The 15,863-nt window shown below is 36.9% G+C and overlaps 1 protein-coding gene across 1 annotated transcript in view; it reads left to right on the forward strand.

The window, feature by feature from the left end:
• The first annotated feature begins 2,834 nt into the window (after nucleotides 1-2,834).
• The window catches only part of LOC107723073 (E3 ubiquitin-protein ligase TRIM71-like), a 41,835-nt gene continuing 28,806 nt past the window's right edge, over nucleotides 2,835-15,863 (forward strand). Inside the window, exon 1 of the mRNA XM_016531576.1 lies at nucleotides 2,835-4,355. Coding sequence (XP_016387062.1) covers nucleotides 3,648-4,355 — 708 coding nt within the window. The 5' untranslated portion in view covers nucleotides 2,835-3,647. The remainder of the gene's footprint in view (nucleotides 4,356-15,863) is intronic.

Raw genomic sequence — 15,863 nt, forward strand, 5'->3', positions numbered from 1 at the left:
TATATATATATATATATATATGTTTAACATTCATTGACATTTTAGGGTCAAGGTTAGGGTCAAAGGTTAGGGTCAAAAGTTTGGAATAGTTTTTGAGCACCCAATTAGCATGTTAAATGATTTCTGAATGAAACTAAAGACTGGGATAATGGCTGCTGAATATTCTGCTTTGCCATCACAGGAATAAATGACTTTTTAACATTTGAAAACAGCTTAAATTATGATACGATTTCACAACATTACTGTTTTAGTGTATTTTAGTAAAGCAGCCTTTGTGAGCATGAGACTTCTTTAAAAAAAAAACACAAGAACAACAAATCTGAATTATTCCAAACGTTTGACCCTACACTCTAAAAAATGCTGGGTTGTTTCAACCCAACTTTGGGTCAAATATGGACTAACCCAACTGTTGGGTTACATTTTTACATTACATTTTTAACCCAAAAGTTGGGTTAGTCCATATTTGACCCAAAGTTGGGTTGAAACAACCCAGCATTTTTTAGAGTGTAACCTTGACCCTAAAATGTCAATGAATGTTAGACAGGTAGGGTTTGTTTTGTAAGGTTATTGTGGTTTTGTATTTCGTGCCATTACTTTATTCTACAAATGATTGGATGAGTGGAAAAGTCACATGAATGAAATAGATGAATATATGCAATAATATATATTTTTTTCTGCCAACATTCCATGTATTTTCAGCAGTGTGTATTGCATAGCAATTAAAGTGAGAGCTATCTTAAAGATGTTCACAAGCTAAGCGAGACTAATTATCAATTAGTCAGTTCAACAGTGATACAACAGGGTATGACAGGGCAAGAGTCTTTGTTCAGTAAGTGGATATAAATGTAATCCTGTGATTAGAAGACAGGCCTGCAGGAAACCCCTGCTGATAACCAATCTATCAATTGCATTGTTGAGGTTTAAGCACATAAAGTCAATCAAAAATGGACAAATCACATACAGAGAGTTTCCTTGGGCCACATCCCAGTTAACAAAAATATATTCTAAGAACGGTTTGCTAACGATTACATAAAGTTATATATACAGCATATAAAAAAAAAAACGTTGTTTGTGAATGTTCTCCATCCAGTTTTTTTTTTTTAATGTTTTTTAAAAGTTCTGATGTTCCCTGATAGCTGGGAACACACTAATAGGATTTTAATAAAATCATCCATTACATGTTGATTATGAGTGACAGTTAAAAGGACTAGCTACTTCCTGGGCTTGAGAAAGAATGAGCGCTTCATTACACAGATCCACTCTCACACGTACGCACAACCCTTGTGCACATTGCCTGTGGTCATTTCCACCATGTGACATGACCCTTCCTTGCTTTGCTTGGTTTTGCTGAGCCTCTGCCCTCACCCAACCCCCTTTCTGGCTTTTTCCTCATGTAGATCAATGGAATGTCCTTGGGATGGCCAGAGCTCTGCAGCCGAGTGTGGGCAGCCTCCACTACCCCTAATCCCAGCCATAATAATGGGGTCAAAGGGTCCCTCCCAAAGCCCTGTCTTTCAGCTTGGCATCCCACTGCTTTATTGGGCAGCCTGCATCTGGAGCCTAAGCCCCACCGAGAAGCTCCCTCCCTTGTCACAAGAGCCACCCCAGCACCCCATTCTAAGTGCCCATAAACGTGCACAAAAGCCAGTCATACATGTGGTAGCTATCTATTACAGGAGGGGCCCTCAGGAGGGGTAGTATTGATTACAAAAAGGTTGAGATTGATTTCATAGGTTCAGGTGTGGAGGGAAATTAGCATGTACTGTTGAAAGATGATGGCTGGGAGAATTAATGGGAAATAATGGTATACAAAGGGACCTTCGTGTCCTAGAACATGTTTAGAAACCTTTTTTGTCTTGCGTACACCCACGGCCCCATCAATAATGCTCAATCACCCCTTCACTGACACCAAACCAGATTAGTGTTCCTTTTAAAGAACATTATGCTGCTCAGTATCATGTTTTCAGTCTGAAGTATATATGGCAGCCCTAGTATTGAATCGTAATTCCTGTTGGGAATCTAATCAATAATAAACACACAAAAACAAAAATAGAAAAATAAAAAAAATTATGCTAGTAATGTTATAATTAACAAGACAAAAAATAAAAAATAATTTAAATATAGAAAAATAAAATCTATTTGACCACGCCTTCAGATTAACAAGATAAATTTGACCCATATTAATTTATTTATACCAAGAATCAAACAGTTGAAGGATATTTAGGTAAGAAAGAATGAGCAATTTTTAAAGCCAAGGAGCAAGACATATGGGATGAGAATAGAATATGGGATGACACAAATGACTGCAGTAAAATAAATAAATAAAAAAATCCAAAAATTAAGTACTTGTAATTATATGTTATAAAATTGTTTAAATACTCCTAATATTGATTACATATTATTCACACAATTTCAATAAATTATTCAAAATCGATTCTCCCTAATTACTCTTTGTCATCTTTTAAATGTTCCTTTCTAAAACAGTTCCTTTCTCCTGCAGCAGTATACCTTTATGGACCCCATTTTGGGAAACCTTGATGTAATGCAATGTTTAATTCATATTGTTAATTACAATTAATAGAATATATTTTATTCAATGAATAGATTATATTACCTAAAATGTGTAAACGTAACAGATTACGTTACTAACTACAACTTTTGCGATGTAATTTGGAATCAATAACAGACTACAATTTGTAAGTAATCTACCCAGCTGCATATATATATATATATATATGCTGAATATGTACTACTTTAAAGTGAATGCCCTGCCCAACCCCGCCCCCTCGTCACTTAAGCCCCGCCCTTCTAGAGTGTTCTCAGGCGGAAGCGCGCTCTAGGCTTTTTTAGTATGGACGCGTTCGCTTGATGATCTCGCGCTGTAGAATTGTAGTCCGCGCGAGCGTCATTGCCAGTGAAAATGAATGCGGATTGAAGAGGCGCGCGGAGAGAGCGTTTGTTTTGCGCTGTAAACGCGACGACGAATATGGGCATCTGAAACTCGGGAACGAGTGGAAACGAAAGGTTGAATGGTTACTTTATACCCCTCGCCAAAGTGTTACTGTAACCGGACTGAGGGAAGTTAAAGGGGCTTTTCAGCCTCACCACAGTAACAGGATCTTGAGGGACGCTGCGCTGCGTGCTAACGAGCTACATGGGACATAATTTGAATTATTTAATTGCGGCTCGCGCAAGCGCGTATTGAGAATAATCACGCGCAGATGGTAGACTAAAGCGCGTTCATGGAAAACGGACATATTTGCGCTTGGGAAGGACAAAACTGACACTGTATCGAGCGCGTTTGGCCCCTCTCGTCATGCGGCGGTGGGGGAGGATCGGAGCAGGGACCTCGCAGCGGATTTCATGTTTCGCAACAATATTAAATGCCCCATAGCGAGGGATTATAAGGCCTCAAAATGACAATTGGTATCCAAACGCGCGCTCGAGAAGTTGCGTAAAGAGTTTGTTCAGCGAATATCTATCGATAATAACCAAAGCAGACAGCCCAATTCAATCTAAACTCATTAAACGGGAATGTATATATCAAGTATCGTTGAATGCAGCATGCCAAGTCTATGATCTGCATCATTTGCTCGAATTGATCAGGGAACCATTTCGGAAGCGTTTGTGTGTCTTAACGCATCTTTATGTGTGAAGTTATTTTGTGGTCCTCTGCGCAAATGGCGTCTTTCTCAGACTCCGACCTGCAAACATGTCCGCTGTGCAAGGAGCTGTGCGGCTGCTCTGCTCCGATCTCCTCCAATTCATCTACCTCCTCCTCGTCCTCCCAGACCTCCAACTCCTCATCTACCTCATCCACCAGGAGGCTGCACGTCTTGCCCTGTTTGCACGCCTTTTGCAGGCAATGCCTGGAGGGCCACAGGAGCCCAGGTGACCCTCTGAAGCTCAGATGCCCCACATGCGACCAAAAAGTGTCTCTGTCGGAATCAGGCGTGGACGCGCTGCCTTCCTCCAACTTTCTCTTCAGCAACCTGCTGGATGTGGTGGTCTCTGCTGAGGAACAGGGCAAGAACGGTCGGCCTTCATCGGTGGTCCATCACGGTGGTCTTCTGAGACCCCATCACCTCTCAGACCCTCGGTGCAGCTCTTGTGATGAGGGCAACCCCGCTACCTCCCACTGCCTGGACTGCCAGGAGTACCTTTGCGATAACTGCGTCAGGGCCCACCAGAGGGTCCGACTCACCAAAGACCACTTCATCGAGCGTTTACACCTGGCCAACCGCACCAACAACTCCAACACCCCGATCAACATCTCCCAGTCCTTCCACAGCAGCTTCTCCATGCTGAATGTTTTCCAGGATAGGATGGACTTCTGCCAGCAGCATGATAACGCGGTGAGTTTTGTCTCCAGAGATTCATTTGTTTAGTGCATGACATGTTTCACTGTTACAATCTAGTGGTTAAATCTGAGCTGGCTGCTGAAAGGTTGTAGGTTCGAACCTCAAGCAAGACCATTACTGTTGTGTCCACACTTTCACTGCAACCGTAATAAGTGTATGTACATTACTCTGGATAAAAGCATCTGCTAAATACTAGCCTCGTTTACAGTCAAGTTGTCACAGATGCACAACTTCATTGTCAAGGATGTAACCATGTATTCATGATTTAGGGGACCATATGTAATCATTTAGGAATGGACGAATGGAAAACCCATATTGGTCGACCTCTACTCTGGGCGGATATGTCATCTTTAATTTCTATATTGGGTACTAGTCTGTTTTGGGGTGCTATAATGTGTTATAGAGATCTGCTAATGTGGATGTTGTTGTTTTTACCGCAGATAAAGAATCCCAGTATGCATGTCAATTTAATTTAATTTGTAGTTTTTAAATATCATAATTTCTGCTTTTTTTCAGTCTGTAATAAAATAATCATTTGGTGTATAACAAAATATTATGTTGTGTATTTAAAATGTTATGAACAAGTAACTTTAAATTATTGATTCAAATTATTAGTTAATTCTTTGTTTTATCATTTTTATAATTTATTTTATTTATGCTATTATATTTATTATATTATTTTCTCCTTTAAGTGATCTCAAATTTATGAGTAGGGTTTAAGGTCTTAAACATAAAATGTTTTGTACATTTTGTAATGAATAGATGCATCAGAATTTACTTATGCAAACCATGAGTCTTAAGTTCTGAAAATCACGAGTACTGAAGTTTACAATTGTGAATATAGCTGCAAACACTGATCATCTTAATGCATTGCTTCAAATGGTTCATATCTGTTTTTGATAAGTGCTTGTGTAATTTCAAGAATTCCTGACCATTCATCTGTTTGAGGGTTTTAAATAACAGGCCTTTTTCCTGTTATTTTCCTGTTGGAAGTTAGTCTCTCAGACTTTGATCTCACTGTCTTGATGCTTTCGAGGAATCAGCACTTTTTTTTTTTTTACCAGTGTTATGGATTCCAATGCAATATGCGGGGCAGCTGCGTATAGCTTCAGGCGTCCATATGTTTTCTTGATTGATGTGAGAGCTCTCACTGCTGCTTCAGAAGTTTTTTTTTATCTGGGGCATGGTGTTCTCTGTTAGGGCTGGACGATATGGCCAAAATTTATATCACTATATATTTCTTAATTTCGGTCGATACGATATAATTCCGATATCGATATGAACACTATTAAAAAAAAGCCTCATAAAAACTGCCAAGAACACCCACAACAGATGTCTGTACCTACAAACTTCTGAGTAACTTTAAATTATTGATTCAAATTATTAGTTAATTCTTTGTTTTATCATTTTTATAATTTATTTTATTTATGCTATTATATTTATTATATTATTTTCTCCTTTAAGTGATCTCAAATTTATGAGTAGGGTTTAAGGTCTTAAACATAAAATGTTTTGTACATTTTGTAATGAATAGATGCATCAGAATTTACTTATGCAAACCATGAGTCTTAAGTTCTGAAAATCACGAGTACTGAAGTTTACAATTGTGAATATAGCTGCAAACACTGATCATCTTAATGCATTGCTTCAAATGGTTCATATCTGTTTTTGATAAGTGCTTGTGTAATTTCAAGAATTCCTGACCATTCATCTGTTTGAGGGTTTTAAATAACAGGCCTTTTTCCTGTTATTTTCCTGTTGGAAGTTAGTCTCTCAGACTTTGATCTCACTGTCTTGATGCTTTCGAGGAATCAGCACTTTTTTTTTTTTTACCAGTGTTATGGATTCCAATGCAATATGCGGGGCAGCTGCGTATAGCTTCAGGCGTCCATATGTTTTCTTGATTGATGTGAGAGCTCTCACTGCTGCTTCAGAAGTTTTTTTTTATCTGGGGCATGGTGTTCTCTGTTAGGGCTGGACGATATGGCCAAAATTTATATCACTATATATTTCTTAATTTCGGTCGATACGATATAATTCCGATATCGATATGAACACTATTAAAAAAAAGCCTCATAAAAACTGCCAAGAACACCCACAACAGATGCCTGTAACTACAAACTTCTGAAAAATGAATTGTCCAAGTCTATGAAACCTCCTCCTATAAAACTATATTATAATTAAGAAAAAAAAACAGCACAAATAAATTAATGTTCACCTTATATCAAACTACAGGCTGACATACACTACCAGTCAAAAGTTTTTGAACAGTAAGATTTTTTATGTTTTTTAAAGAATTCAGATCGCAAAGAGTTTCTATATTTTTCCTATTTAAAACTTGACTCTTCTGTAGTTACATCGTGTGCTAAGACCGACGGAAAATGAAAAGTTGCGATTTTCTAGGCCGATATGGCTAGGAACTATACTCTCTTTCCGGCGTAATAATAAAGGAACTTTGCTGCCGTACCATGGGTGCAGCAGGCACAATGATATTACGCAGCGCCTGAAAATAGTCTCCAGCTAGGTAACTAACAATAAGCCTATTTTCAGGCGCTGCGTAATATAATTTCCATAAATAGGAAAAATATAGAAACTCTTTGGTCATTTTTGAGCGAGATGCTAACGGTCTAATCAGATTCAATGATCTATGCTAAGCTACAGCTAAAAGTGCTACCGCCAGACCCGGAGATCAGCTGAATGGATTCGAAAACGGTAAAACTCAACTGTTTAACTCTAGGGGAGTTGGAAAATGAGCCTATTTTCTAAAATAGTGGAGTGTTCTTTTAAAGCATCCTTGCTAAATAAACGTATTATAAATAAAATAAAATTTCAGCGCTAAATAATATTTCTATAATTTCTTTCCCCCCAAAAAAATTATACTGACTCCAAGCTTTTGAATGGAATAGTGTATAATGTTATAAAAGCTTTTTATTTCAGATAAATGCTGATCTTTGGATCTTTCTATCCATCAAAGAGTCCTGAAAAAAACTGTTTTAAATATTGATATTCAGCAAATTAGCATATTAGAATGATTTTTGAAGATTTAGTAAAAAATAGTAAAAAAATAATTCAAAACTTTACAGTTTTGCTCTACTTTGCATCAAATAAATGCAGCCTTGGTGAGCAGAAGAGAATTCTTAAAAAAAAAATAATAATTCTTACAGTTCAAAACCTTTAGACTGGTAGTGTAGGCTGATTATTCTTATAGATTGAAACAAATGTGCTTCAGCCAGGATAAAGAATATGAAAAGTGCTCTGAGTTGCTGCAGAAAACAAAAAAATTGAGCAACAACAAAAACATGTTGCTGGAGACTGACTTGTTATTGAAAATGCAAACTAATTCTCTGCCAGCAGGAGGCGCTTTTAGAGTGGTAAAACTAGCGGTTTCTCCAGTAACAACTGTAATCAAAGCAGCTGCACCATGAACGCTACTTTATCAGATAAAATAAAAATGCCATCGAAACTTTTCGGAAGACAGTCGGTTCCCTTCAGAGATACATTCATATAAAACACCCGCGCCGCATTCTGATTTTGAAACGTGTAGTGCTCATGTTTATTCAACGAAATCAAACACCACAAATAAATCAATGTTTGGGAAACACTGGTAATGTATATCGAGATATCGGAAATGTGTTTAAAAATCATATCACCGTTATTGAAAAAAATTATATCGCGATACATATTGATATTGAATTATTGTCCAGCCCTATTCTCTGTTTGAGCAATGTTGTTGCCCAGTGCTGCATGAACGTCACAGACCTATAGTATATCAAATCTCATTGTGTTTTTACCTGTGGCCTTTGCACTGTTTCATGTTGAGTTGAGTTGAGTCCTAGTGCTGTCAAAGATAATTCACTGAGAAACATACTTATTGAAAGTGTGGAGTAATTTATAATAGCTTTTTCACAGATTTAATTTAGCTAATACTAATAAAGGCATTTTCAATAAAGGTAGGCTATAATAGTGATGTGTAAAACATTTTATATAATAAAGACATGCTTTAAACAAAACAGGACTCACGTGTATACTCTTACATAATATAGTTTATTAATTTAACAGTCAGTATTATATATATTTCACATGTATATAGTTTTAATAACAATTTAACCATCAGTAATTTTCTTTAACAAAACATGCCTTTATTATTATTATTAAATATGCAATGTTTCTCATCGAAAATATTTCATTATGTAGCTTTTTTTTTTTTTTTTTTTTACATTTTCTTTCAGATTTGTCTGCAAAATAAACCTACATAAATTCCTTACATACTTGCACATTTTGTCCATGTGCAGGGAGTTTTTAATAGTACATTGGGCGTGTTAATTTCTGAATGCAGAACGTGTTGTCATGCTAGTGGTATCAGCTGTTCGCTGTGAGGGCTCATCCTGCATACCTCACATATAGTCCACAATGCACTGCACTGGAGCAGCCAGAAACACACTACACCATCTATCAGCCTCCATACTGGCATGCACACAGGAGGACTCTGGTTTCACCAAGCCCTCATGTTTTTCAGAGCTACTGTCATTAACAGCATAGCGTATGCGTGTTCCACTGACATTATGAACAAATTAACTTGTGATTTAATGTCTAACTGGTGACTAATAAGATGACAATTCATTGTTATATTAGTAGCCTTCTGAGCATAAAGTGAGCTCAGTGAATAATTTCCAGAAGTATATTCTCCTAGGACAAATTATTGAACTGTACATTTTAGATTTAAGCTATAGATTTATGTCATGTTGCTGGCTTCATAGATGCTTAGGTTCTGTGTTTTATGGAAGAACAATGAAGAGAAGTGTGTGTGTGTGTGTGGTGGATAAATATGAAATGATTTCTATAGAGAGTGGAGTTGAACCTCAGTAGGGGGGAAACGGGAAGCTCTTGCTTTTGGAGGCTGTGTCTGTGGAATGCTATGACATCAGTTCCCAGAAGCCACCTGGGAGACCAGTGGGATTCTCAATCATTGTCTACATCTCTATCTGGTTGGGTTGGTTTGGTTGGAGTGAACTGATCCGGCCATTAGATGCTTTTTACATTCCTGTTTTTCTGTGCGTGTGTTTGAGGTAAAGAAATCCTTCTGGTGAAAGGTCAACAGTAGTAACATCCAGCCCCAAGTGATTGAGTTTACATTGAACAGCGCTTTCAGCCTTCATGGCATCTGCTCTTTTGCTTAAACCCATTTAAACAATGAAATCGAAAAGCTTTTTTGGGGGGATTGTAAGTCTGCAGATGTTAAACGTTTTGTGCTCATAAGCCTGAACACACTGAAACCTAACCTATAATCCTTATGTTCTCCTCTTTAATTAATGGAAGGACTAATGGTGTCCATCTCTTTGTTTGAAAGTAATTGCATTTGCATTATTCATGCACTGTCCACAGTTTGCACTATCGACTCCTTTTGTTGCATAAAGGACTGGTCTATTAGGCTGCATTTACACTGCAAGCCTAATGCCCAGATGCAATAGTCTTTTTTTTTTTTTTTGGCTCATCCGTTTACATTCACTTAAGACATAAATGACTCTGAATGAATGTGTTTACATCAATAAGGTCTCATATCTGGAAAAACTGTCAGCATTTTCATTAATCTCAGATTAAAAATGGAGAAAAGAAAATTACAATTTGTCAGTTGTAAGAGTTTTTTAATTTGTATTTCATTCTGATAATTTTTTATTAAAATTGTGAACGTATAATTTTTTTATTTTATTTTTTTTACTTGCCACCCAATCTGGCTACTAAATGAAGCAACCAACTAGCTAAAACCTAAATATCGAAAATAACCCAGATTATCAAAATCACTGTTTGGGTTTAAATATATAGTCGCTATTAAATCTAACTCTGTAATATCCAAATATAGCTCACTCTGAAGTAAGTGTTTAAAGGGAAACACGTTAAATTTCATAGACATTAAATGTCCCCTATGGCTTCAGTCGCATATTGGATGTGAAGCATCACACTAGACTTGTGCCAGTATTCGGTAATGCGATATATCACGGTAAGGAATATCATTTGACCACAGTCACATCATAGCCCGATTCGGACGGTCATTGTTTCTCATATGGACGTCTGTAAAAATAAATTTACTTATCACCTCAGTGATAAAACTCATGGATTCCGAATAGGGCTTAGTGTCATTTCTTTGGTTTTGAAGCGTTTGATATTTATATTCAGACAATTACACGCTTTTATCCCCTTACAGTTCCTACTCTCATAAAATATGCGCAATGCATGTTGACCATTAAACCTTAATTTAACTTTCAACAACAGATATTTCAGCACAATAAATGTTTTTGCGCTGATTATTAATTGTGCGGTGGATATTTGTGGAGGTCAATGTGGATATTGTGGATGAGTTCTTCTGTCTCATCACGTTCTATTAGTTCTATTGCGGTATTTTAAAAATTCATATCATAACAAAAATAAACACAGGCATTGGTATGAACCGGTATACCGCCCAGCACTAATGAATATGTTATATGGTGTATATATTACGCAAAATGCCCCTCTCTACAGTTTATTTTTCTGACTGAGTTTATGGTCACCGTATATGTTTTTTCTGAGGTAAATTTGACATTACGTGACATTGTTTAGAAGCCATTATATTGAGGTCTTTGCGCGGCTGAAACACTTATTGAGTGATTACATGAGACAGGATAGGGATTGTAAAGTTGTGCTCTTTCTTTTAACTTGCCTTCAGATGTTTAGTCATGTTTATTTTGTGCTGAAACTGGTATTAATGTGGGAGAGATGATCAGTTCATGTGCGCCTCGCGCTGCTGCGTCTGTTGATCTGAGGACGCTACAGTGATCTGTCACTTCACATTAAACAGCGCCAAAACGTAAAGCATTTATTGTTTAAATACTGCAGTACAATGGACAAAATTTGAAATCTGAGACTTTGTTTCATATTAAAAGTACCAAAGCACAATGCTTATTGCGATATATTGGATGGGACGTTCCGTCCCCTTCAGTGTTCCGTCCATTAACTGAAAACAGGCTAGACTAATCGATTCTTGGGATTTAGGAATCGATATCGTTCCGTAAAAATGAGATTCGATTAATATCGAGATATTGTTATTTTTTTCACCCAGCCCTATTCGGCATGGCTTACAAACTAACTTAAAATCATTGGATATTCAGAATAGTACTTAGTTTGTGCCATATGTTTACTGCTTGCTCTTGGGTAGTAGTGAATCATGGGAAAGCATAATATCTAAAAGCTTGTTGTCTTCTTTTGCTTAAGGCTGTGGGTTAGGGGTCATCCCAAACTGCCAGAATGGATTCTATGTGGGATTAGTTGGGTCAGTGAAGTACCATAGAGACCAACCCCTACCCAGCTCTCTCTTGTGAACTATCCATCATTTTTGTGACACGAATGCAAATTCCTTTCTCTTTTAGTTTAGTTCCCAACACTGTGTTGCTGGAGCCAAGGATGGAGGGATTCGTTGGTTGGACATCATCCATGTTTCCATATTATGTGATCATCCTTTCTTTTGACCCATGCTTAGAGCTGATCCATGATCAAAATATTAAAATCAAAAGTCTGATTTTTGTGTAAAACTAAATTGTCTGTTGTGCTGAGCAAACACACATTACACAAACAAAATTATGTTCAGTAACTGCAAAACAATATTTGCAAATGCCCAGAATGTTTTTTTTTTTAATGTAAGAGATTTAATTAATTATGGGGGCTTGTCAATCAAGGGACAAGTTTTATTACAACTGACAGGTTTCAACCATCTTTTCTTTTGCTATATGTAATACACTACCATTCAAACGTCTGGGGCTAGTAATTTATTTATTTTTTCCAGAAAATGAAATTAACACAAGTTAAAGCAAGTATGCGTTCAGATCTCATAAATAAATGCTGTTCTTTTAAATGTATTTATCAAAAAATCCTTAATAAAAATGTGAAGCAGCACAATTGTCAACACGGATCATTATAAGACACGGAAGACTCTGAAAGTGCTGAAACTGGTATTAATGTGGGAGAGATGATCAGTTCATGTGCGCCTCGCGCTGCTGCGTCTGTTGATCTGAGGACGCTACAGTGATCTGTCACTTCACATTAAACAGCGCCAAAACGTAAAGCATTTATTGTTTAAATACTGCAGTACAATGGACAAAATTTGAAATCTGAGACTTTGTTTCATATTAAAAGTACCAAAGCACAATGCTTATTGCGATATATTGGATGGGACGTTCCGTCCCCTTCAGTGTTCCGTCCATTAACTGAAAACAGGCTAGACTAATCGATTCTTGGGATTTAGGAATCGATATCGTTCCGTAAAAATGAGATTCGATTAATATCGAGATATTGTTATTTTTTTCACCCAGCCCTATTCGGCATGGCTTACAAACTAACTTAAAATCATTGGATATTCAGAATAGTACTTAGTTTGTGCCATATGTTTACTGCTTGCTCTTGGGTAGTAGTGAATCATGGGAAAGCATAATATCTAAAAGCTTGTTGTCTTCTTTTGCTTAAGGCTGTGGGTTAGGGGTCATCCCAAACTGCCAGAATGGATTCTATGTGGGATTAGTTGGGTCAGTGAAGTACCATAGAGACCAACCCCTACCCAGCTCTCTCTTGTGAACTATCCATCATTTTTGTGACACGAATGCAAATTCCTTTCTCTTTTAGTTTAGTTCCCAACACTGTGTTGCTGGAGCCAAGGATGGAGGGATTCGTTGGTTGGACATCATCCATGTTTCCATATTATGTGATCATCCTTTCTTTTGACCCATGCTTAGAGCTGATCCATGATCAAAATATTAAAATCAAAAGTCTGATTTTTGTGTAAAACTAAATTGTCTGTTGTGCTGAGCAAACACACATTACACAAACAAAATTATGTTCAGTAACTGCAAAACAATATTTGCAAATGCCCAGAATGTTTTTTTTTTTAATGTAAGAGATTTAATTAATTATGGGGGCTTGTCAATCAAGGGACAAGTTTTATTACAACTGACAGGTTTCAACCATCTTTTCTTTTGCTATATGTAATACACTACCATTCAAACGTCTGGGGCTAGTAATTTATTTATTTTTTCCAGAAAATGAAATTAACACAAGTTAAAGCAAGTATGCGTTCAGATCTCATAAATAAATGCTGTTCTTTTAAATGTATTTATCAAAAAATCCTTAATAAAAATGTGAAGCAGCACAATTGTCAACACGGATCATTATAAGACACGGAAGACTCTGAAAGCCTGCTAAAATTAGTATTTGATAAATTACATTTTAAAATACAAAATTAAAAATGATTTTAAATTGTAATATTTCACAATATTTTTACTGTATTTTTGTACAAATAAATACAGCCTTCATAAGACTTTTTTGAAAAACATTAACAAATAATTCTTCCACATATTTTGAACAGTAGTGTATGTCATAGCCTTTTTAACAAGCTTTCATTTATTTTTGCTGCATTTCAAATGCTTTAAATGCATGACCCAGAGAAAAAAAGTGTATATACAGTATATTCATATGTTCCTCATATGAAAAACAATTATTAATAGTTATGACAAGAGGAATGGGAAAACTGATCAAATTGTAAATATGACCAAAATCCAATGATTTTCAGAAAGGCCCAAGTAAAACATCAATGTTTTATTGATCTAATTCAACAGTTTTATTACTGACAGTTGTCTTGGCGTCTTGAGAACTTTTCATGGCTCGTATCTGGATTTAGCAGGGGGGCTTCATGAACGCAGTCCAGAAGAGCTGTTCAGCATGCGTTTTACAGCCCTGTCTCAGGAACTTCATTACCCTGTGACTCTTTGTTTTAAACCATTTTCACGTGCGCTCATCTCAGTGCTTTGATATGGAATCTGGTGGTCCACACTTAAACAAACTGAACTCTCAAGAACCAAGCCGAAAGCCATATGGAGGAGAGAGTCTTTCAGGGGTTAAGAGGAGTTTGCCGAGAGGGTTTTCCTCAGATTGAGGCGACGTCCGAGAGGAATGTGAACTTGTCAGCACATTATGCGGCAGATCCCTCGCTGATACGATGTCTAGCCATCTAGAAGACTCCCTCTAAATATTTCCCCATATGTGGTCAAAAACAGACATTTCACATTTCTAATCGATACAGTTTTATGAAGAGCATCTTTAACAAAAAGACCTTTAAATATGATTTTAACACGGCCTGCTATGTTCCATCCTCCCCCAAGCCCTCTTTTCAAGCGTTTTAAAAGTGTGTCTGGCCAGAGGCTCTGCCCAGAGCTGTAAAGCAGGATGCAGTGAAAGCGCAGCATATGTCTGAACATTTAATGCTGTTAGAGGAAGAAAGACAGATGTAGCCAGTCAGGATGGAGAAAGGGAGTGCACTCAGTAGGACTCACAGTGGAAACTTTTAGTAATTCCACCAGTCAAAACACTCCACAGCAAATTTTACCAGACATCCCACGTCTCCGTCTACACTTGCTTTATTTCAAGGCTCAAACAGCAAGATTTTATTAAGAGTTATGTAGGACGCCATTTGTCACAAATGGAGGCAACAAACAGAACTTTTGGTACCATGGCCAGTCAATCCATGGAGCCTGAGCTGATATTAACCTGCCTGTAAGCTCGCTGAATTTACTGCTTCATTCATGGAGATGCTGGAAATGCCATCCTGAAATACAGTAGCGTGTGGCTTTAGACAGTAGTGCTTTCTAATGCAAGCAATTCTGACTTCATTAGAACGGTTCAACCTTCACCTCTGACATTTTTACATATGTATGTGGAACGTAGGTCTGCGTAGATTTGTGTGGGTTTCTTTGAGGGGTTTAGCAGCAATCCAGATGGAGTTTCTTTTCTTTTCTTTTCTATAGCATACATACAGCAATGCCACATAGAATCGCTTTCATAATTTTATATACAAAACCTCTGGCAGCTTATCAAAGAAACTGTTATGGAGTATTGCAGATCATGTTTTGAGATGGTGATGGGTCTAGAGACTTGTTTTTGTCTTTGTGCCTGTGCTTTGTTCTTCTCCCTGTGGCAGTATGCTGATCATTAGACTAGTGATCGACCGATATTGATATTTTGTAACCGATACCAATACCAATTATTTGCATGTTTATGTGCCCGATAACCGATATGCAGAACCGATATTTATTTACTGTTATAAAGTAAATAAATGACTGAGTAAAGTAAGTCCATGCTTCACTTTGGTTTTTCCTCCTTTCAGTCATCTTAAAAAAAGTGTTGAAAATTAGCAGTCTTTCATGTTAAAATTAATCTTCATATTACAACAATAAAAAAACATTTTATTTAAAGCATCAGCAGCAACAATATTATTAATAATAAGCAAAATGAATGTAGAAGGTATAATGTTTTCAAATGGAGAAAATAAATAAAGGAAAGGATTCATATCAACTTCATTTTAAACTACAGTTTTAGTAGGTTTATAAGATGATTAATAGGCTAAAGAGTGAAGAATAATTCACTGAATAATGTTAATTCACTGAATAATATTCTCCGGAATATTGGGGGTGAACAGTATTATGAAAGCGG

This window comes from Sinocyclocheilus rhinocerous, unplaced genomic scaffold, assembly GCF_001515625.1.
Source record: "Sinocyclocheilus rhinocerous isolate Xijiao unplaced genomic scaffold, SAMN03320098_v1.1 scaffold1686, whole genome shotgun sequence".
NCBI classification, from domain to species: Eukaryota; Metazoa; Chordata; class Actinopteri; order Cypriniformes; family Cyprinidae; genus Sinocyclocheilus; species Sinocyclocheilus rhinocerous.